The sequence below is a fragment of the Lichenostomus cassidix genome, chromosome 14, assembly GCF_008360975.1.
Source record: "Lichenostomus cassidix isolate B80296 chromosome 14, HeHo_3.0, whole genome shotgun sequence".
Classification (NCBI taxonomy): Eukaryota; Metazoa; Chordata; class Aves; order Passeriformes; family Meliphagidae; genus Lichenostomus; species Lichenostomus cassidix.
Window position 1 is genome coordinate 7285209 of NC_139495.1, and position 23455 is coordinate 7308663.

General features: G+C 41.3%; 2 protein-coding genes across 2 annotated transcripts; one reads left to right on the forward strand and one right to left on the reverse strand.

Annotated features, from left to right (window-relative positions):
* Window positions 1-335: 335 nt before the first annotated feature.
* Window positions 336-11797, reverse strand: UQCRC2 (ubiquinol-cytochrome c reductase core protein 2). The gene is made up of 14 exons (XM_085074701.1): window positions 11639-11797; window positions 9608-9700; window positions 9329-9478; window positions 8819-8883; window positions 7781-7837; window positions 7311-7435; window positions 5819-5916; window positions 5473-5530; window positions 5212-5307; window positions 4145-4344; window positions 3798-3878; window positions 3159-3235; window positions 1445-1598; window positions 336-582 (listed from the first exon to the last, which is right to left on the reverse strand). Exons 1-14 carry the CDS (start codon window positions 11672-11674, stop codon window positions 499-501), a joined length of 1374 nt encoding a protein of 457 aa, XP_084930827.1. The 5' UTR covers window positions 11675-11797; the 3' UTR covers window positions 336-498.
* Window positions 11798-12360: 563 nt separating this feature from the next.
* On the forward strand, window positions 12361-22125 carry CRYM (crystallin mu). Its single transcript, XM_085074700.1, has 8 exons — window positions 12361-12645; window positions 12807-12957; window positions 14006-14068; window positions 15608-15709; window positions 16562-16745; window positions 18175-18296; window positions 19163-19247; window positions 19915-22125. The coding sequence occupies exons 1-8, from the start codon at window positions 12473-12475 to the stop codon at window positions 19977-19979; spliced, it is 945 nt and encodes a 314-aa protein (XP_084930826.1). The 5' UTR covers window positions 12361-12472; the 3' UTR covers window positions 19980-22125.
* The last annotated feature ends 1330 nt before the right edge of the window (window positions 22126-23455 follow it).

Sequence of the window (23455 nt, forward strand, 5' to 3'; positions counted from 1 at the left end):
ACAAACTCTGTGCTAGTCTGAGACAAGTAGGAAGTGCAAGCTCTAACAAAGTCTAATATATTCAGCTTTGTTTGAAGGCAAGTTTATTCATTTAATTGATATAAGGATGGTAGAGTCAGCCTATCAGGAACTTTTCCTGAATATACAAAAACACATGGATAACTAGTGGTAATCACAGCATTTGTCTTCATTGCAGTGATCATTTTTTATAGATTTTTTTTACATTGACCAAAACTCACCTTGTTTTCACACTGCAGTTTTTACCTCCAGTGTACAGAGCCAGACTTATCAGCCTTTTATATACCATTTTCAGTGAAAAAAGCTTCTACACAAAATGTATGAACTCAGCACTTTATTTGATGAGTGCAAGCCCACAGTTACTCCGGATTAATTTTCTGAAAGAACTGAATTCATAAATAACAAGTTAGTAGCAATTCATTTAGAACACAGGTGACTTAGAGATTAGGTCCATCTTGAATCTGCATCCCAGATTTGTTTTTACAACTCATCAAGAAAAGGAGTATTTCCCAAATCCCCAGTGGCTGCCATTGATTTCTTCCCACTGACAAACTTCTTTGCAGCCTGCAAATAAATCAGGAAAGTGGATATGAGGAATTATTCACTACAACAGAGTTGATGGTACTTGTAGCCTCAGCTTCAAGTTACTAAAACAAACAACAAATCCTGGCACTACTATATCATCATGTAAACAACCCTCCTTTTGCTGTATAAACCTAATTGCTTCTAATTCAGCTGCTCATTACTTTATAATCTAAACAGGAATGGCAGATTGACAGCTGAATATAAAAGGCATAAACTCTAAAAATGGTTATTCCTGGAATAATTACTGCGCCATAAAATACAGTGCATCCCTCCTTACTAATAAAGCTATTACTAGTTGCTGCTGCAACACAAATAAGCAATGGGTGAAAAAACAGATTTTGTATTTTGGAATTTCTCTTTATGATGGATTTTTAGATATTTGCTTCATGTATAAGCAACAATGTAACATGCAGTAGCAATGAAGTTACATCAGTTACATCAATTTATCACTGAAAGCCTAATTCTTTTATTAAACATACCCATTATTCTAGACTCAGGACTCCTAAAAACCTTGACACAGAATCACCTGCACTGGAAATAGTATGAAATTTTCTATGAATATTAGTTGGCAGTTTTGGTAAATCTAAGTGAAGAAGATGAGAATTTTACATAATTCCCAGCTGCACTAGATTTACAGTGCATTGGGTTAAAGAGTCTTTTGTTAATAAAGTAAGTAAAGACATCAAAAGATACCCAGCTGGGATGTGTAAATGAGCTGCCTTTCTATATTTAAAGATAGTCTATCTGTGTGTTTATAAACACACAGAAATGAGCATCAGTTTTCCATAAAAAACCCAACCCAGTGATTAAGGAACACCTGTAGATGCCAACACATACTTACATTCACAACATCAGCAGTGGCTACAGAGTCGATTTTTTGAGCAGCAGCAGATGGGGACGTGTGTGTGCCAGAAACCAGGGACTCTGCGCCAATTTCATTCAGCAACCCTCGTGAAGTCTCCACTGACATCAAATAGTTGGCTTTCAGTTGATTTCTGCCATCAAACAAAGCAGCAAGAATGAGCAAGCTTGTAAGTCCTGCTATTACCTTCCCTACCACCCCATAAATACAATGAGGTTTTGGTCCATTTGAACTTTTCAAGACTCCATTTTGAAACCTTTCTAATCAGGCAGGATTCTGTGGTTTGGAAAGAGGCACCATGAACAGTCCAAACATGAAAATGACAGATACTTGAACACCTACTGCCTCCCCACACAGTCAGAAGATCTCTAGCTCAGAATTTGTTTCTATCTGAAGTTACCAATGCAGTTAGACAAACTATCAAGTTTGAACCGAAGGTTTTCCATCAAGAACAGATGCATGCAGAGCAGTTTTGTCCTAAGTGACAAAGAAGCAGTAAGTGTAAATAGTCAGGCTCCTCTGTTTTGTTAAAAGACAGTGAGTTTCTGTTTTTTGTGTTTCATGCAGAATCACTGCCACATATGACAACCTTATTTTTATAAGCCAGTCCTTCTGTTCTTTTTTAAAAAGACAAAAAGAGAGAAAATTATTTATTCCAATAGCTCCTTATTAAGTTGTTTGGTATTTCTGATCAAACTGCAAGACTCTGCAAATACAACTGATTTGGTTTGGGGGATTTTTTGGCAATAAAAGAAAAAAGACGAGTATAGGAAATATATGAAGCCATTCCAGAAGAGAAACTCCTTAAAAAAATAAACAAAACAGAACAAAAACAAGAAAAAAAGCACCATAGCAGCACTGTAACTCCCTAATACTAGGCAGCTTTGTTAAAAAAAAAAACCAACAAAACAAAAAACCACAAAACCCACAACACACAAAACAAATAACGCCCAGCAAAAAAGTCCAGAATCCACCATGTAGCTACCAGTAACTAAGGCTGAATGAATCATGTCTAGGCTATCATATTTTGTGTAATCATGCTTTACATGGAGTCTTTTAAGTATTTTATACATGCAACAGACAGTATTTTCATTTTGCTACTTGCGTCTGTGCTGTATTGTTGTATTGCACAACTGCAGTTTTAAAAGCTCAGTGCAGTTTAAAACTACTTGGAGGCTCTCTCCCTCAACTATTCCTAGGGGCATGAATTTCAAGCACTTGGTGTAGCATCACTAATTCAGTGCTTTACACTTGCAGACCCTCATTACTCTTACTCTTTGAAGATGGCACAGATTGCTTATTAGAATTGTTTTGGGAATTGCTCAGTGTAACTGTAAAGGGAATTACCTAAATAATGCAATTTAGGATTCTAATTCAAATACATCTTAATACTACAGAGTATGGTTAAAATGACAGCATCTGCTGACACTAGCTAATTTCTTACATTGGAACATTCTTCAGAATATGTTAATACTTCTCTAACAAGCTTTTATTAGGAAATAACACTACAGGAGAATCAGCTTTGAAAAAGAATATTGACAGGGGTTTAGTTTTAATGCAGGACCATGAGTAGTTTCCCATGGAAATAATTACAGGATAAGCTCTGCTGTATGGAATAGCCTGAGTGTTTGACAAGTAGCTGCATGTTATGAAATTTCTCTTTACAGCACATGAGAGTTCTTTACACACTTACTTTGCTGTTGTGACATCAGCATCGGTGATACCACCCTGAGCAACTGCCTTTACCTGGCTCAAAGCAGCTTTAATGACCTGAGGAAAATTAAAGAATTTAAATTTTTTTCCCACATTAAATTTCAACATGGTATTTCTATTATGTGACACCTTGGAAACTTCAAGGGAAGAGTAGCTGACAATGTGAGGATTGTCTGCCCAAACACAATTCTGAACAGCTTTATAACAAAACTAAAAACGCTGTAAGAAATACCCAAAAATGCACAAAAACCAGTGTGGATTTTAACTGCACCACAGCATTAATTGATATAGTCTCACCATTTTTCATGAGTATTCAGTACTGCCAGCTTCAAGAGACAGCATGTTCTTCATTATATACTTAGGCTTACAAATGTAAATCAGCAATTACAGTCAGCAATTCAAGGTATTTTGCTAACTCCAGTTTGTAGTATCAGTCATTCCCACAAAAGAAGTCTCATTCCCAGCTTACAGCTAAGTCACAACTGAACATGCAGCATTCTTATACAGGAAACCAGATGAATTTCCATTTTTTTTTTTAGATGAATCAGTCACCATCTCAAATCAAAACACTACTTTGAAGGTTATGTTGTTAATACTTAAACTCTAATCAGCAACTCACCTCCCCAGCATTTGGAGCCTGGGATATGGTATAAATCCCAAAGAGCCCAGAATCAGAGTAATTAACATTAAATGCGGAAACCTGCAAAACAAACATTAACTGTTTCACATATCAGAATAATTCAGCATCAAGCATAGGAAAATAATTACTATTAGGATCTAAAATACTGTAATTCAAGAAGCTAAACTCCATCTATGGTGAGGGAAGATCAGATTGGAAGCCCTTCAATGATGCACTATAAAGGGTGTAAGAATAAACTAATTAAGATTCTAGTTGAAGGCAGTAACCTCTTGAACACAATACATATTTTACTTAAAAATCAGAATACAGTAATGCTCTGCACTTACATCAAATGGGTGGCTAGTTGCTTTAGCAACACCCTGGGTCAGTTTGCTGGTAACATTGCTTCCCCTCTTGACAAGGGGCCCAGCACCTAGAACATACTGAAGGACACTGAAGGCATTTGCTTCTGGGGTCCCAACAACAGCTCCTTCTGTTACAATAGCAGCATGGACAAGGCTATCACCATTCTGTTTCCTGATTTCTCCTAGAAATACAACACAATAAAAGGTAATACAGTGCTGAATTAGAAACTACTGTACATTCAGAAGCATGGAAAAGAAACATTTCCCTTTAACAAGAGAGAAGTCAGGCCTGAAGTTACTGCATGTTCACTCATGAAAGACAACATGAGGCTGCAAGTAATTTTAAAAAGTACTTCACATTCAAAACTTTTCTTGCTAGCACAAAACCAAGTACCTTACTGTAGCTTATTTGAACCTGACCCTAACCATACCCAGTGTGGGATGATAAAACTCAAGAGTCTCCACATAACAAACACCCAGAAAAGTAGTGTACCTTCTGTTCATAATATTTGTGCTGGTTTATAGAAACTGAAGTTATTCATTCCACTCAAATATTAAATGTTGGAAACTTTCTTTTTCCCTTTCATGTCCTTACAGAGATGTCTGATAATCCAACTGAACAACAGCTTTTGGTAATGTTACAAGACACTGCTCTGAAAGAGCTAAGCATTACTTTGACTTACTGCATTTAACACAACTTCCCTAAATAGAAACCCTACCTCCACTTCCTGACAGCCCTTAATCTACTCTTACAGGAATCTTACCAAAACTGCCAAGAGAAACTATATGCCAACTTGTTTTTCACTTTATAGAAAAAATGATGTTGCAGGTAAAACTTTGCTGACGAGCTGGGTTCAGTTTTATCCCAGAACTTTCCATGGTGGAAACTTAAATGGGATATACATCTGAACTGTCACTTCCAACACCTAGCATTTAGCGCAACTGTATAGTTTGCAGTTGTAACTTTGAATAATACTACATTAGAAACATTTATACATTCTTAAAAAAGAAAATCAGTCACTCAGAACAGATATAAGAAACATCCTTACCCCCTCTATAAACAGCCTTTGCACCAGGAGCACCAGCTCCACTTCGGATATTTAGGAATTGCTCTGCAACTTGCTTTAAGGTAGAGTGCTTTATACCTGCAATACAACAGTTATTCTAAGTAATGCAATGAAATTGAAAAGCTACAGCAATTAAATAAAAGTGTTTGAAGCCCATGGTAACATTTTACTTCTACAGAAAACTCAAATTTCTTCAGCACTTTTCCCATATGACCCACAGTGTCCATTCAGGAACATACATACCTATTCCTACGAGAGCCATTCTTGAACTTGTGAAATTGTTCTGGACAAAATGGTGAAGCTGCAACAGTAAACTCATATTTTAGGGTATTTTGTTTAAAGAACAAAAATAATGTGTTTCTGACATAGCCCCTTATACTTTTTAAAGCAAATTCCAAAGCTTCCAAAAGGCACTGTCTACAGAATGTAATTTTATTGCATTCCTCAGTGACAACTACAAAACCCTTTTATACAAGAACACCTGCATTTCATTGACAGCCTTACTATCAACAGAAAGCCATTGACATAAACCATCCATTCCTGAGAAAAAAACTGAAACAAATACACAAAACAGTACAAAGAATCCTACCTGCTCAGAAGTAATTTTCCCAACTCTGTAGTCTGGACAATACAAGGGGTTTGCCAGAGCATTTTTGTAAGCTGCAGCATGCAAGCTTTCCAACACTCCTGAGAGGAACAAAGTTTCAGATGATTAATATAAGAGCCATGTGCAATGACGATTATGAATGAAATGAAATGAAGGAGAGCTGTGATCCACTTTGAGGACCACAAGATCTGCAAAAGCAGGTCTGGAATAATCATATTCATATGGAAGTTTCATCTAAATCCTTGGGCTGGAGCAATCTGGCCTGAGGCCTTCTATTCTCCTGCAACTTATTAAAAAGAAACCAAAACAAACTAGTAACTTGTATATGCTCAATACTTTTTGGATTCCACAGCAAGCTAAAAATGCAATCAGTGTTTGGAAGAGGAGCAGCAGAAAACAAAACCAAACACCAGCATCCTTTTAATTAGTTTCATAATCATCCTCACTGTAGGCATCCTTTGTTCTTGAGAAGGAACAGGCTCTCTAAAATACTATTTGCAGCTTTGTGAGATGTCTTATCTATCTCCTTATTCAGATGAAGGATGCTATTGTCTTCAATTCCCTTCTCATTAGTTTTTCTTGCATCCAATAGCATTCTAGTAATTCCTGTTTGATATTCTCCTTGTATTTGTTCACACTTTTTCCTCAAGAGAAAAATTCCTTTTTTCACAGTTCTGTTTCTGAACACAACTGTAACTGAAAGTATTATATTACTATGAAAACCAGCCTGCAGTTGATATAGGTTAAAATGCAAAAAATAAGATTGTGACTAAATAAAAAAAAAATAGTAGCATTTCAGTATAAGCCAGAGATTTTTTTTCAACATTACACTGTCACCTTCAATCAGCTTCAGAGTGGTACAAATTATGTTTGTTGTGTAGAACTACCTGGGTGATCTTGGATGATGAGAGTTAATAACACAAAATATATTGCAATAGACTTTATCTGACTGAGGCTTTGTGTTGTGTTTCCTCTTTGTTCTTCCTTAAACAGAAATCTAAATTTACAACCTTAGAGCTGGAACGTGTTTTCAGTGTGATGAAAATACATATTGTTTTATACCAAAATAACCGTACAAATTCAAGATGTCTTTTGTAGCATACTGTTTTCACACCAATGAGTAATACCTAAATATAGTTTTCAGAACACAAGCTTCTGCAAATATATTGTCGCAAGAATCATGACTTGCACATTCTTTGGTTGTACTCGAAAATAATTAAAAATGCAAAATAGAAGCTGTCAAGGAGAATGGTGTGAGCTGTCTTCAGCATGTTACTTGCTAAATGCTATCAGAGGCTGGAAAAACCTGGGTATTAAAAAAGTTCCAGAACAACAGAAAGACCATACCTATCAACAAGCTGAAAAATTAAATGGTCATGTGACAGAACAAAAGGGAAACTATTTTTTCCCCACATTTTTTCGTTTTGAAAGACCTCCTGCAGAGCCAATACAGTGGATCAGAAAACACACTTACCAACTTGAGGATTCTGAAATGCAATTTTTTTATCAACTTTTAATTGTGGCTGAAGATCAGCTACTTCCCATGGTCTGAACTCAGACGCTGTGGTGACATTCAGAAGATACTCCATTACAGTATCACTAGATAAAAAAAGTTACAAAGGCATTAAACACAAGGACCATGTACTACTTCTGCAGTTGAAAGAAATTCAAACTAATCTGCAAGCAATATGTTAACACTGAAATGTATCACCCAAGCCAGAGCAGTTATTAGCACTGCTGTACAAAGTAGGATAATTCAATTCTGTAGCATTCGTATGCTCAGTAATGTGACACAGAAGTTGAATATTAACATAGTAATTTACTGATTTATTACAAAAGCATGAGGATAGATATTCCTCCCACCGTGTAAAGTGACAGGCCTTCACTACCAAGCAGTTTGTAAAGAAGGCATTAATTCTCTTTATAGCCCATCCAGATACCTACATGTAGTCTCGCAGACATTCAACAGAGTAAGCCATCATCTCTCTTGTTGCATGTACACTACATGAGGAAGAAAACCAAAATCCAGTTCAGCAAAGAACACAGAAGTGAATTTTCATACATATTCCCCGTTGATGAAATTTATCAGCAAGATACAGACTGGAATGACTACTTAACCTTAAGTCTGTTTGGGATGGCTTTTTAAAGGAGTGATAAACACACAGACAGCAGAAACAAGCATAATTAAATCTCACATTTTCAGTATACAAGTAATAAAAAGCATCTTGTAACAATAAGAATTTAAGATACCCCAATAATTCAAGGTAAAACAGCAAATAAGGCTGAATGGCAGAACTTAAAGAAAAATGTGTGTATGTAAAAAACAATTTAGAAATTACTCTCTTTGGGCAGAAAACATAGTTGATCCTGTCCTTTTGCATCAATATATTTGTTATTGACAGGACTAGAAAATTATAGTCTCAAGTCAAAACCCACTATTTTTAACAAAATTCTAGATAAAATAATCTTACTGGATGATTTCAAGATACATTGCAAGAAAGCAGGCACAGTGAGATCCCATTTTTATTTCTCTTAGTCTTGTCTCCTAGGCTTAAAACGCTCAAATCATGAAAGCCAACTACACTCTGTACTGTTCCCAAGGTTGCAGTATGAGGAGTAGGATCTATTCACAAAAGAGGGAGAAAAAAAAAATCTACTGACTTTAGGAAGTTTATTTTCAAAGTCTGAAAAGGCAGAAAGAAAACTAAGCTTTCTACACAAATTATATTTCTTCCATGTGCACAATATTTATATTTTGTTTATTGAAAGGTATTTTTAAAATACAAATCATGAGTGCACTCTTGAAGCTTAATGGAACAAAAAGTACAAGATGTTCCTTGACAACATTCACTATTCAAGTACCACTTCCACACTGAGCTTATCCACCTACATATTGTGGTGCTTAATGTCTTATGTTTCCTTTAGTCATAGAGCTCATTTGCATCTCACCAAAACACATTATCTTTCTGTGTGGTTACAAACCTCAGGCTGCCCCCAACAGCTTCAATGCCACGAGTGATCCGGAAGGAGGAAGCTCCTTTAGTAGACTATTAAAACAAACACAAAAAAATGGGCAATTTTACAATTCTAGCTATTTAAAATACAGATTTTGGGTTCAGGCAGCAATAAGAAAAACTACTCAGAAATATTCCACACACACACACAAAATTGAGTTTGTATCAGCCACCTGCACTAGTTTTTACTACAACTTAAATAAAATAAGTTATGTGCATACCTGAATACAGATATACTATATACCTAGTTTAAGACACCAACTGAGATCATAATTCTAAATAAATATTCCTTCTTGTCTTCCAAGAAGCAGTATCATTTCTCCTGCACAGAACCACATAACCAAGTACCAGTGTACATTGTTCTCCACTTTGTAGGATCTCTTACATTCAATTTCACCATACCCTTTATTTTTGCAATAATAAACTGTTAACCATTTCATCTGTTGTCAACATAATACCAAAGGCAATAAACACCTACCAAATTAGATGCAAGACGAAGCAGGTGAGCAGTTCCCAGGTTGCTGGTGGTTTCATATCTGCTGCCTGTTTTAATAAACACACCAATTCTTGAAGTTGGAGAATAGTTTTCCAGAGATGCAATAACTAAGCCATTTGGTAATTTTGTGATCTGCATTAAAAAGAAAAAAAAATTGTTTTCCATCAGTGGAAGTACTATCATAGCTCTGCTTTAAATGAGTTTTAAAAAATAAATTAAAAATAGAGGGAAAAAACCCCCAACATATAATTTTATACTCACCTCAAGATCCTGAGACTCTGGAGTTAATTTCGCTTTTGCTGCAGCTGCTGAGGGTAAAACTTTAGGAGCTACTTTAAGTGAGTAAAATCTCTTCTACAAGAGAAAGCATAAGAGAATGGATTTTCTTAATTAGTTCATCACATTTCCTTACATACTGAAAAAGAAACTAATTTTAAAGTAGAAATACAATGAAGGACTTCAAACACTGGAGTAAAAATAGTGATTCCCTTGTAATTCTGATTATTTTTTATATCAGTCAGAACCTGTGCTATGACTTACACAAGAACTTTAGAATTTCAAGCAACAGCACTGTAAGAATGCATTCTTCCCCTCCTCTTCGCTGCTGTTCAGTGAGAATCTTTCTCAATCCTATGCAGTCTGTAAGACATCTGCAGAGCAATTAACTGAAGCAAGAGCCACAGCAATCCACATATGCAGCACAACACCTTGGATATAACTTTACATTCCTTAGGTGTAGGCAGTTCAGCTGCTGAAGAGCCACAGCAGAGCTCCAGCCTGTCTGCACTGACTGCTGCATACAAAGAGCACACATAGGCAAGTCCCCAGACTGCAGTTTGGCTCTGTTAACAAGGGTTCAGAGGAGCCCATGGAGATGATCAAAGGACTGGAGCACCTCTGCTACAGACTGGCTGAGAGAGCTGGGGGAGCTCAGCCTGGAGAACAGAAGGCTCCAGGGAGACCTCAGTCCAGCCCTGCAGTGCCTTAAAGGGGCTTTTAAGACAGATGGCAGGAGACTTTTTATACAGGCATATAGTGACAGGACAAGGGACAATTTTAAACTGTCAGAGAGTTTAAGTTAGATTTTAGGAAGAAATTCTTCCCTGAGTGTGGTGAAGCACTGGAACATGTTGCCCAGACAAGCTAGGGATGCCTCATCGCTGGAAGTATTCAAGGGATATTCAAATTGGATGGGGCTTGGAACAGCCTGGTCTAGTGGAAGGTGTCCCTGCCCATGCCAGGTAGTTGGAATGAGATGATGTTTATCCATTCCAACTAAAACCATTCCATGATTCTCGGATTCTAATAACCGGGAGCAGTTCTTCACTTGAAAGAGGTGAGCATCACAAGAGCACCACCTTCAGCAGCTGGCAACAGAAATGACAAGACTATTGATTTCAAATCTGAAATGCTATTCCTTTCCACCCTCTTTAGTAGTTGCTTATACTTGTAAACTTACATATTACTCTGACTTCCACATTTAAAAGTAACTTAATTCCCATACATCTCAAGGTGCAAACCGAGTGGCAGAAACACATTGCACTCGGCTGTAGGGATACCAGTGAGGTAATTCCCGTTGCTTTGCCAGAGACAGTCCGGTGATGGAGTCTAAAAAAAACTCCTTTCTTTCCCTGACAAGGATTTGGTGAGACACAAGTTTTAACCTCTACATCAACTTATTTATGAACTACTAACGCGCGTCTAAAACTGACTCACAAACACGCTGTCACTCAGAGGTCATTCTCCATCTCACTCGAGCGCATCTGCAGGAGAACCCAACACCGGTTCCATCCCAGCTGACTGCCGGCCCCACGAGAGCCTTGGAGAGGACAAGCCCTCTGCCCTCTCCCCGCCTCCGGGACACGCCAAGCCCCAATGCCAAGGGCACCACCTTTTCACAAGCAGCTGAAGCTCCTGCAGCGCGGCGGGATCCCGTCAGCTCCCTTCTCTCCGAGTCCCGCTGCGCGCTGCGGACCGGCTCTGGACGAGCCCCGGGCGCCGCTCGCCGCTGCGGGCCCGGCCCGCGGCCTGTCTGACCTTCAGCCGCCATCCCGCTCCGCCGCCCGCCCGCCCGGCCCGGCTCGGCCCGTTCCCGGCCCTGGCCCCCACCCCGACCCCGCGGGCAGCCCGGCAGCCCCGCTGCCACCACCGCCGCCCGCCGCCCCCTGCCCGCCTCGCCGCCCCGCGCTGGCCGGGGTGAGGCCCGCCCGCAGCCGCCGGGCCCCGACTGCGGCTGTCACCGCCAGTCGTGCCTCTCCCGCACCGCGCACGACGCGCCCCGCTCCCGCTCACCGAGAGAGAGCGCGCGGCCAGCGGGAACCCCTTCATCGTCCCAAGCCCCTCGCTCCGGCCCCGTCCAGGACAAGATGGCTGTACCGCAGGAAGACCCCGCCTTCCCGGCACGCCCCGCGCCGCGCTGACCTTCCAGAGAGCCAACCCCGAACTCTACTGCTCCGGCGGGGCGGCGCGCCGGGAGGCAACAGCGCCACCGCGCGGGCACCGGGGGCTGTGCGCCTGCGGGGAGTGTCGCCCCCTCCCGGGCACTGGGGGCCGTGACACCGTGCGGGGCGCGGGGTGCCGGTGCGGCTGTCCCTCGGGAACGTGCCCCGGGAATGTGTCCCGGGAATGTGCTTCGGGAATGTGTCCCGGGAATGTGTCCCGGGAATGTGCCCCGGGAATGTGCTTCGGGAATGTCTCTCGGGGTCGTGCACGGGGCGCGGAGTCCCGGTGGGGCTGTCTCTCGGGCTGTCCCTCGGGGCGCGGGGTCCCGGGGGTGGCTGTGTCAAACCGTATGGCAAGGCTGTTCCGTGGCGTTCGCAGCCACCTTCCCCCGAGGGCTGCCTGGGCGAGGCGGGACAGCGGCGGTGCCTGCGGGTGCGGCAGCTCCCGGAGCTTCCCTCGGGCAGGACTTCAGCGGGGACACGGCGCGGTGTCCGCAGCTCCCGTGCGGGCGGTGGGGCGCGGAGGCGGAGCCGGGAGCGGCGGGGCGGTTCGCGGGGCGGTTCGCGGCGGGGCGGGCGGCAGCGGAGCCGCCCCGGAGAGTTCTTACCGCGGTGCGGACGGTGCGCGGTGTCGCAGTCTCCGAGTCCCGCCGTCGCGTCCCGTCCCGTCCGCCCGGTGCTCGCCATGGGCTCGACTCCGCCCGCGTTCATCGGCGCCGAGGAGGTGGAGAAGCACCTGCACCGCGCCAGCCTGCTGCTGCCGGCGCTGGAAGCCGCCCTGGCCAACTTCTCGGCGGGCGCGGCGGGCGGGGTGGTGCAGCCCGTGCGCACCGTGCTGCCCGTGCCCCGCCACGGCGGGTGAGCCCCCGGCGGGAAGGCACCGGGTGGGAGGCTTTGGAGCATCAGGAAAGGGCCTCGGTACCGAGCTGGTGATGAACCGGCCGGGGGAGGCGTGGCACAGCCGGCGCTGTGAGCTGCGGTGGTGACAGTGCGGGGTAACGCGGGTCATTGTCCCCCAGGTACCTCGGAGTCATGCCCGCCTACAGCGCTGCCGACGATGCGCTCACAACCAAGCTGGTGACTTTTTATGAGCACCTGAAGGACTCCTCGGTGCCTTCTCACCAAGCGACTGTCCTCTTGTTTGAGCCCAGCAATGGTACTTTGAAAGCTGTAAGTTTCGTGTGTCCTTCTGCTTTCTTTTCTGCTCATGCCGTCAGTTCTGCTTCTGGGAAGCTGGAGCTGCTGTGAATTAGCCTGAGTTTACCAACATCAGCAGCGTGTTTGTGACAAATCAGGATCTGGCCTAAAGCTGCCTATGGCTTGTGTTAAACTGTTCTCTCTGTGCTGTTTATTGCTGCTTGTGATTTGGATCTGATGGCTCAAAGGGGAACTGGAAGAGAGAAATGATCAGGAAAAGTTTATCTTGCGTTTGAAAGCAAAAAAAAAAAAAACCAACCAAACAAAATCCACCTTGATGGATAAAGAATGGATCTTGAACCATCTTAAGTCTCAAGTTGAAAGAGACTTACAAATGACATTGCTGGGAATAGTATTCAGAGTTTGAGTACTCTTTCTTTATTTAAAGAATTTAAGAATTTTTTTAAGAATAGTGATGATTTGCATTACTTTAGTAATAATGGTTCACTAAAGGGCTGAAACTGGGCAAAAAAAAGCTATCTTGGGTTTTTCTACCAAACATGTTGGGTTTTTAAGGCTCATAATTAATATATGTGCAGTAGTTAATGTGCATTGAGGCAGGAGTGTCCCCTGTGTGATACATTTAAGGAATTCCATGGTTCCCTGTCACCTCTTTGTACAGAGCAAGACAGTGCAGACTGGGGAACCACTGCCAGCTCTCCCTGCTCCCTGGTCTCACTGGATGCAGAGTGTTGGAGTTATATCCATCTATTCCCTGTGCTGGAGAGCCAGGGAAGTGCAGGGTGTCAGGAGTTGGGTGAGTTAGAGGTGGCTCTTCTCTGGCCATTTTCACTCCTTTTATGCTGATGGAATGACATGAAAGAACTGGAATAAACAGAGAATCTGCCCAGTTTAAACATGGCTTTGTATGACTTGTGGTGGCTATAATAATAATTGTCAACCTTTACATGTGTATATTTTTTGTACCTGTAATACCACATCTTTCACAAATCGGATGAAAATGTTTGGTATTTATTGGTATTTTCAGTGTTCACTTCAGTCTGTTTGAATTTTTTTAAAGGTCCTGGATGGGAGTGTCATTACAGCAAAACGAACAGCTGCAGTTTCTGCCATTGCTACCAAGGTGTGTCTTCTGTTCTCTCAAGTGGGGCTTGGAGTTATAGAATAACTGAAAGGAATGATGCAAATGGATTTTCATCCAATACAGCTTTAAATTAGATTTATGGTAACATATATACTTTCCCTTAAGGGAAAAATTAAACCCACTGTTCTGAGTCAGTCATGTTTGGCTTTAATGCTTTGTGTGTTACTGGAGAAGGAACCTGAGCTTTATTTCTGTAGCTTCTATTGCATGCTCTTCTAGGAGTGTAATTTTCTCTCTTTTGTGTTTGTCTTAACATGCCCCTTTATGGCTTTGGCTGATGTAGCTGTGGTGATAGATTGAATTTTATTTAGCTAGATGCCTTCTGCTGTCAGGACAGGACAGGCAGGTTGCACTGGACCTGTAAAGAGAGGGAAGAAGCACATTTCCATTTCTCTTAAGATAGATGATGCCCAGTATAGATGGATAATTTGTCCAGAGGTGTCTGTCTGTCTGTCTGTCTGTCTGTCTGTCAGTGTCTCAGTTCTCACTGGAAGATGTCCAGATAACTGTCCCTGACCATGGCCATCAATTTCATTGTCTGAAGGCAGGTGAGGTGTATCTGGCTGTGTGTTGCTTTCCATCACTTCAATTTCAGTTGGAAATTGCTGCATTGGAATTCTTTTATACGAACTGGTTTTGGTTGGGCTGCTAACAGTAGGAAGAGAGCAACTCACCCTGTGTTGCACAGCAGGGTTTCAGCCTTTACCTCAAAGGCTGGGGCAATAAGAAAAGGGCCAGAACTGAAAAATACTGTTGTCACCCCTCAACTTTGCATCAGAATGAAGACTGAGCTCACCCACCACTTTGTTAGGGGCAGTCTTCATGCCAAGGTGACTCTGTCCATGGCAGTGGAGCTACACTGGCATAAAATTGAGTGAAGGACCTGTCCCAAGAGCTTCTCCTGAACCGAAGGGCAGAATGATTTACAATGAACTCCTTGGACATGAGGTTACAGGAGCTCATTCATTTTGGCCATTCTACATTGGTTCAGCTCTGATGGTTTTTATGCAGTCCATGCTGACCTCAAAGGAGCTTGGCTGCTGAAGGTACTTCAAGATCAGATCCTTTGTTGTCATCTGTTGTTTTGGGAAATTTTCAGGAGTGTTTGAGTTTAGCTAATATTTGTCATCTTGTCCTCTGTGGCATTTGCTTTTCAAAGCCCCATGCTCTTATGCAAAGAACCTTTGGAATCAGTGCTTCACAGTCTTTGAAAGGAACATTAAAACAAGTTCTTGTTACTGAAGAATGGGATCAGTGAGGTTTTTTTCATTTGTTTGTAGCAGAATAAACCTTGAGAGCCTAGACAATTCTAAATCTTTTTAGACAGGAGTGAGTGGCCACAGCAAGTGCATAAACAAGACACAGAGATGGGTTAGGGCTGGACTCCAGCAGCCTTGTCTTCCCCTAGGACTAACAGTACTGCTCTCTTTTGTAGTATTTTGATACATAATTGTAATACCTGTTAATATATTGTCCTTACATACTCTCTTTTGGTTTTTTATTTCTGATACTGTTCAGTTGTTAATGCCACCTTTTGCAGAAGTGCTGTGCATTTTGGGAGCTGGTGTTCAAGCATACAGCCATTATGATATCTTCACAGAACTGTTCACATTTAAAGAGGTAATGGACACATTTTTAGAGATAAGATTTATTTTTCTCTATTATGTTGCAGTATTCATTATAAAAAAGGTACAGCCAATGAAGTTGTATCATTGGGATGGAGTTCATGTTCCCCAGATCAGCCCTCAAAGTGCTGTGCCTTACACTGGCAGCTCAAAGGGTCTGATAACACCCCAGCATTTTGGCTACTTCTGAGCAGTGCTTATACAACATCAAGGCTGTCTCTCCAACATTTGTTTCTGTTCTGTTAAACTGCCTTTATCTTGACTCACAAATTTTTCCATCTAATTTTCTCTCTCCTTCTCCCTGTGCTGCTGGGGAGGGGAGTGATAAAACAGCTTTGTGGGTACCTGGTGTCCTGCCATGGTCAGTCCACCACAAAAGTCAAGGTTAATCATATTTTGGTTCTCTTTCTGCAGAACCTGAGAATACCTGGAGCAGCTGTAGAACTTCTTGCTGAAATGTTGGTATTTAAAAACAAAAAGTTTGGGATCAAAAAGTTGTACCAGATAGCTTTTTGTCTGAGAAGATATCCTGCTGTGTATGTCATACTTAGATAAGCTTTTTGTGACTTTCTCTTAAAGGTGTTTCTTGGAAATATTTGCATTTTATAAGAACAGCCCTACAGGAAGCTGTTATTCTGGCATCACAAAACAGGCATTTAAATGTATCTGAGCACTCATGAAATTTAGTCACTTATATGACAACAACATTAAAGGAGAAAAAACCCCAACCTTTGGGATACATTTATCTACTGAAAACTTAAACCAAGTGTTCTGTTTCAGCAAGGAAACGTTCTCCCAGCTAATCTGTCTTTTTTGTTGTTGTTTTCCCTTCTTTTTCTCGCTGAAGGTCAGGATATGGAATCGCACCAAGGAGAAGGCAGTGAAGTTTGCCAGCTCTGTCAGTGGTCCTGTGCAGGTCTGCTCCTCTGCTCAGGAGGCAGTGACAGGGGCTGATGTGATTGTGACAGTCACTATGGCAACAACTCCCATCTTGTTTGGAGACTGGGTGAAGCCAGGTGCCCACATCAATGGTATGTTCTGTTCCCATCCTGTTCAGCATGTGTTTATTATCACGTTGGTTAGCATCACCATCTGTTGAAAAGTAGTTCTCTGTGCTTCATGGAATGTTCTTTCCATTTTGACTTTTCCTCTCTAGTGAGGACCACTTTTCCCAGCCTTGTCTTCCTGGAGGCAGAATGCCTTCATATTCCAGCAGGGGATTTTTGCTGAAGCATAGGATATGCTCTTTTCTCTTAGTGGTGCATCATCTTTGCCCTCCTGTTGCCATTATTCTCCCCTTGCTCTCCGTTTAAATACCCCACACAAATATCTTATTTCCTGAGTAGTTACTGCTCATTGTTACATTTCCCTAGTGCTGTCATCTTTTCTTTCACCAATTTTGTAAGTTCCTCTATTTGTTTCTTCAGGGGCTGATCACACCAAATTACTTTTTTCACTTGAGTTATGAGGATGCAATAACTGATTTAAGAACATCATAATTTAACCTCTAATTATAGTGAGGTTTGGGGGGTGCTTTTTTTTTTGTTGCCTGCCTTGTAATGATGTTGCCACACTATTGTTTGGAGTCTCTGGACATGCCCTTGTTTGTTTATTTTTATTAATTGTGGGCTTTGTTCAGATGACCTTGTGCACTTTGCAGATAGCATGGTAATCAGACAAAAGCAACTTCTCAAAGAGGACAACTTAAAGAAAGGTCCCACATTCCAGCATCATCCTACCAATTTTTCAAGCTCAATTTAGTCCTTTGTCATTGAAAGTTGTTGTCTGTGTTGTGTCATGGCATGGAAGCCAGAGATACAACAAAATCAATTAAGGCCCACAGTCACTGAGGCGACACAGACACAAAGACCTCTCTCCTTTCTTTGCCTTTTTTTTATCCTTCATTGAGGCATTTGTACTGTTTGAAGAGGCACTTGAGAAACGTGTAATTTATTGTTCCATAGCAGTTGGACTCGTAAAAAAAAAGTCTGAATACAGTATAGCTGGGTAGTTGTTTCAGTTTTTGTGTTGTTTCTTGCTTGTTTGTGTTTTAAGCCCATAACAAGTTGATAATGATCTTAGTGCTGCATGTAAAAAGTTAAGCTCCATGATTTGCTTTCAGTTTCTCTGGGTAAGTGATAATGAAATAAAGGTGTGTAAAATTCATTTGGTAATGATCTGATGAAAGCAAGCATATAAGAGACAATGAACAAAGGGAGAGGACTTTCATTGCCTCAACTACTCAGACTCTTCTGACAAGGATATTTTACTGATACATCAAGTACTGAATGTTTTTTTGTTGTCCTATCTTTCAGTATTTCTCCAAGGATAACACTGTTTTTTTTGTATATTACATTTCCATAATAATGTCCATTGTTACTTCACATGTGTTTTTTGAACAAAATGTGGTTTGAATTTGTTTTAAACATTGCTCCGAGTTCATCAGTTTTGTTGCTTTAGCTGTGGGAGCAAGCAGACCAGACTGGAGAGAGCTGGATGATGAGCTGATGAAGAATTCCATTCTGTTTGTGGATTCCAGAGATGCTGCTCTTACAGAATCAGGAGATGTGATTTTATCAGGGGTAAGACTTTCTGAAATGGTGGGCTTTATTTTTGTGGCAACTGGCTGGCGTTTGAAATGAGTTGGTATTGATGACACCTTGCACTGAAACTTTCAGAGCATCCAATGTAATTGTTAAGATGTTCCAGGCATGGGTTGGAAGATAAACTGGTTTCAAACTGGCATTTCTGTGTGTCTGACAAAACCATGCTACTTCTGTATTTACCATTATATATATGACACCATATTACAGTAGCATGTTTTCAGCATTGGCTTTTGATCATAACAGTGTGTTGCTGTTGAAAGACCTACATTTCCTGCAGTGTTTGGTTATCTTAAATATTCTTCAGATCTGTTTATTAAAACTTGTAGTTTTCTTCCCATGAGATTTCGGTGTGATTGACACTGAATGGACCAGCCCAAAGAATGGACCACCCAAGCCAAGCAGACAATGATCTGCACAGATTTGTCAGCAGGGACTCTCTGAGGTTCAGTGGAGTTTTCTTCTTCTCTTTTAATGTGTCTGCAGAATAAATATGATTTACACTTTTGAGGTTTAACATAAGAGCTCCAGATATGGTAATGTGTGTGGAATCCCATGTGTTTTGTTGGATAAGTAACAAGCTAGCCACTGTAAAAAAACTTACTGGCTGAGGAAAGTTTGCCAACTGTTTTTCTTTGAAAACCATTCTGGTCCTCTGATTTCTGTCCAGTTTCTATATTATTTGTCTGAATGCTGATCTGCTTCACCATGGAAAGTAATCAGTTTTGGGATGCAGCACTGGAGGAGTTCTTTCTTTTGAAGTCACTCAGAAGAAATGGGGTTTTTTTCTCTTAATGTATGTATGGGTATTATGTTGTTGTATAAATATGTATTTTTTTTCACAGGCAGAAATTTTTGCTGAGCTGGGGGAGGTATTGAAGGGCACAAAACCAGCCCTGCCTGAGAAAACAACAGTGTTTAAATCATTGGGTAAGAACAGCCCCTCCTGTGTACAAGTCTGACAGAAAACAATGCCTTGTTCTCTGTTAGGTCCCCCATGCGTGGGAAAGCTGCTGATCATCTTCAGAACTGCTGTGGCAATGCCCTGTCCACAAGAAAGTAGACTGTGATTTGCATTTTCCCTTTTTATTTTCCTTTTTATTTATCTAGCAGGATTGATGTAATGAAAAGTGATAGGAAAGCAAGCAAACAATAGGAAGTCCATTTTCCATTTCACAGTTGCTCAAGACATGACTGCAGCATTTATTAATAAAGCTCCAGCCCGACTGCCCTGCTGTTCCACCCGTGGGGTCTGTCTGACCTGAGACAATGTGACAGTGTCCTGTGGGGCTGGGCTTTGGGAAAGGGTGGCACTGGGCATGAATTACCCTGCTCTGAGCTACATGACATCTCCAAAAGGGCCTGGTTGTGATAGGAACACTGAAAATTAGATTCCTACTGTTATATTAACTTCATGCAGCACACCCAACAATGCATGGTGGCTGTGGGCTTTGAATGTAACACTGTAGGTGTTTGGGATGGGAAATATTTCCTGTTTCTGTCCAGTTAGATAATCTGAGTCTTCCTGTTCCCTTCTGAAGATACATTATTTGTACAGCTGAATAACTGTTTGAAGGTAACTTTAATTCTTTTTCAGGGATGGCAGTTGAAGACACAGTAGCAGCAAAATTTGTTTATGATGCTTGGTCAGCTGGTAACTAAAGAGAGAAGTCTACAATGGCAATGAGGCCAAGAAAATAATTTGCACTTAGTTTCCTTGAATCCTGTGTTAACAAGAAAGGCACCAATCCACTCTGAATGTGGCCCTTCTAGAACGTTCAAGAATGAAAAATAACATTTCAGCAATAGACTAATTTCTAAAGTTTTCTAATTTTGAGTATTAGATACTTGCAGTATTGCTAATAAATGCCTTTCTCTTGTAACAGCAAATATTAGATGTTTGCAGTGATACTAACAAGGGTATCTTTACATATTTTGGTATCATTCTGGAATGAATGCCTTTCCTCCCTTACTATTTATGTAGCAGAAGCCTGTGTGTAGATATAATGGTTTTTAGAGGGATAATCCATTCTGGTGTAAAATACATCAGCTTGGAGAATGGACTCTGGCATCATACTTACCCGTGATGGTACTTTAAATGCAGCTGTGGGTTTCAGTGCTACAGTGACAGTGACCTTGTTTTCAGCCTCCTGGGGACACAGCCCACCTCTGACTCCTGGACACATCTTCCCTTCCAAATTGCACTGGAAATTACAATTTTTTTCACCCCTTGCAATCCACCTTCCCTTGCCCTCAGACTTAATGGTTTTTCACTTCAGAGCTCAGTTCTGAGTGGGGGTTTGTACAAATAATCATACCTCCATACAGGTAGATTTCTGCTCAGTACTCCCTTGGTACATGCCTTGCTGGGATATTGCCATTTTCATGTTGCAAGGAGTCACACAGAATGTGAGAACTAATATGTGTTTTGATTTAGCTTTTGTCTGTATTCTGTAGGGAGATTTTGCTATTAATCTATGGTGCCTCTAAGTTCTTTTTCTAAGCTTCTTGAAGGCTGAAACCACACAAACTGATTCCAAGTATACAGACAAGTATTTTCAGTTTGCTGAGCCATGCTTCAATTGCTAATTGTTCTATTATCGCAGATATTAGCTGGGGCAGGAATTTTCATAGTCCTTTCCTGGCAGAGAAACCCAGTGACATAAGGAAAAGATCCAGTTTTGTGCTGTTATGCAACTGCCTTGCAAGAGATTGAGCATCTGCTGAAAAACAGCTATTGCCCTGGAAACAAATTCCTGTCTCATGCTCACAAGTTGTGCCTTGTGAAGTTTTATTTCCATTTGCATATTATTTCATGCAGGCTATTAAGTGTTTCTTCGTGCTGTGGAAGAGTTGGATGACAGGGCATTTTATAACATGCCAGTAGAACAGAGCAGAGCAGCAGGGAGGGGGTGAGAAGCAGTTGGCATTAAGGCCCTGGAGGGTGCATAGGTAAGTCTAGAAGAGGTTGATGAGTACAGTGCAGGTGTGATGTAAATAATACTCCCAGTTATAAGCCTGATGTAAGCTAAAATGCACTAAGTGGTAGAATTTACAGAGGTAGCATAGGGAGATGCCAGACCACTAAGTGAATAGGGCTGGAGGATGTTTTTATGTGGATCCAAATTGAACTCCATTGATCCTGCTTATTCCACCAGGAAGAGCAACAGAAATTTCTCTATGAGTTTTTGTGTTTCAATTTTAGCAAAATTACTCTTCTGTTTTTACATATCTTGTTTCTTCTCTGTCGTTTCTGACGTGCTTAGAAGGGCATGTGTTGACTTAATTTGTTATTTCAGTGATGCAGAACTCCAGTAACTTGAGGTAAACATGAAAGCTAACGATGCTCCATTATTCAAGAACTGTATGGAAATGTGAAATTAATAATTATGACAGTATTATCCCAGTTCTGTGCCAGTGTGATACCAGATTTGTAATTCAAAGTGAGACATCGTGTTTGGGAAGGAGATAAGTCAAGTTTATTTTCACATGTACTCTCCTACAGACTATGCACTTTAAAAAGTCAATGGAGCCAGTCCAAAGACCTGGTTCTGAAAACCCACATTGTTCTCAGCTTCATTGGCAATGGGAGATTTTGGGAGCCTGGCTTCAGTGTTGTACTTCTGATGTCATGGAGAGGATTTGGTTCAGTTACAATGGGAATTGCTTGGATTGCCACCTTTAGATTTTCTGAGGGGAAATAATTGCATCAATTTCTATGTTTTCTTCTCTTACAAATTAGTGGATCATGAAATTGTGTAACTTGCATTTATATTAAAATTAAATAGATACTGCTGTTTTTCTTTGACTTGCATTTTGTTGTCCATTGCTTTTCTGGTTTGGGGTTGGTTTATTTGAAGACAAGAAAGAAAGTATTCAAGTTATTGCAGTGATGGCTCTCTCAGTAAATGTGATCTCTGAATGTAAAGGGAAGAAACAGGGAGTGCTCTCTTCCTGTGTGATACTCAGTTTTGCAGTTGTTGTCCAATGCTGCACATTTTCTTAATGTCTGTCCAGTGCAAAGTATTAAATCCTTAAGAAAGGAGAACCTTGCACTTGGCAGGGTTGTGCTTGTGTGAGATTGCCTGGTTTATTTTTTGGGTTTGGGTTCTGCTCTAGGATTGCACATGTGAAGCCTGTCCAACTGAGCTGAGCTATATAAATGTTCCTAAGGAGTCACAGCTAGGATTCCAGTGCTTCCAAACTATAAAGGAAACAAAGGGATTAGTAAAAAAAGTGAAAACAGTAAAGCATATGAGTGGAAAAAACCTGAAATGTGAGTCTTCGTTTTTATTAATTTTTCCCCTCAATTTTTCCCACAGGGAAAGGGAAAAATTTTTCCTTTATACCATCCCACAAGAAAAGGCTTAGCACTTTTGCACTTTTTTTTTAAATGAAAAGGAATAAAAATTAAAAGTTTATTCAGTTGCCTAAAAATAAGAATCATATGGGGTGCTCTGGGGCTTCTCAGTCTCCTGCTGCAGTTTCTGGAGGACAAGGGACTCCTACAGATCTGATGCTGTTTCTTTCAGCTCCAGAGTCACCTAAGGAGACGCCTAAACACTGAGGATGGCTGTGACAACTGAGTTATCTGTGTGCAGATGGTCTCTGCTGTTATGTCTGGCTGTCAGAAGCTGCAGATGGATAAACACAGAGGCAAATTTTCAGTGCAGTTTGGAGATCCTTGGTTTCTGATTCCCCCTGCAGTGCCTTCTCCTCTACCTGCATTTGCCTCCCATCAGTACCAGGCAGTTGTATGCTTAGAGTTTTTGAAAGCATTTCCTGGACAGCTGAATCTAACCCACTTCTTTAAAATCTGGGACAAAAAAGGTGCATTATGCTGAGCCCTTTGAGGCAGAGAGAGGAGTACAGACCTCATGTCAGCCCTGTGTGTTGGGGGTGTGGAACTGAGCTGCTGCAGGCACAGGGGGATGCAGAGAGGGATGAGGCTGGGCTGGTCTCAGGAGGAATGGGGAGCATCTGCATCTCCAGGATAGGGAAAGGGGATTGAAAATCCACTTATCAAATGCCTTCCAATATGTAAGGTTAGTTGGTTCCTTCCTGCTTTGTTAGACACTTGGGAAACATTCTGAAAACCACCAGACCCAGATTCTGGGGGGAAGGTGTCTGAATTACTG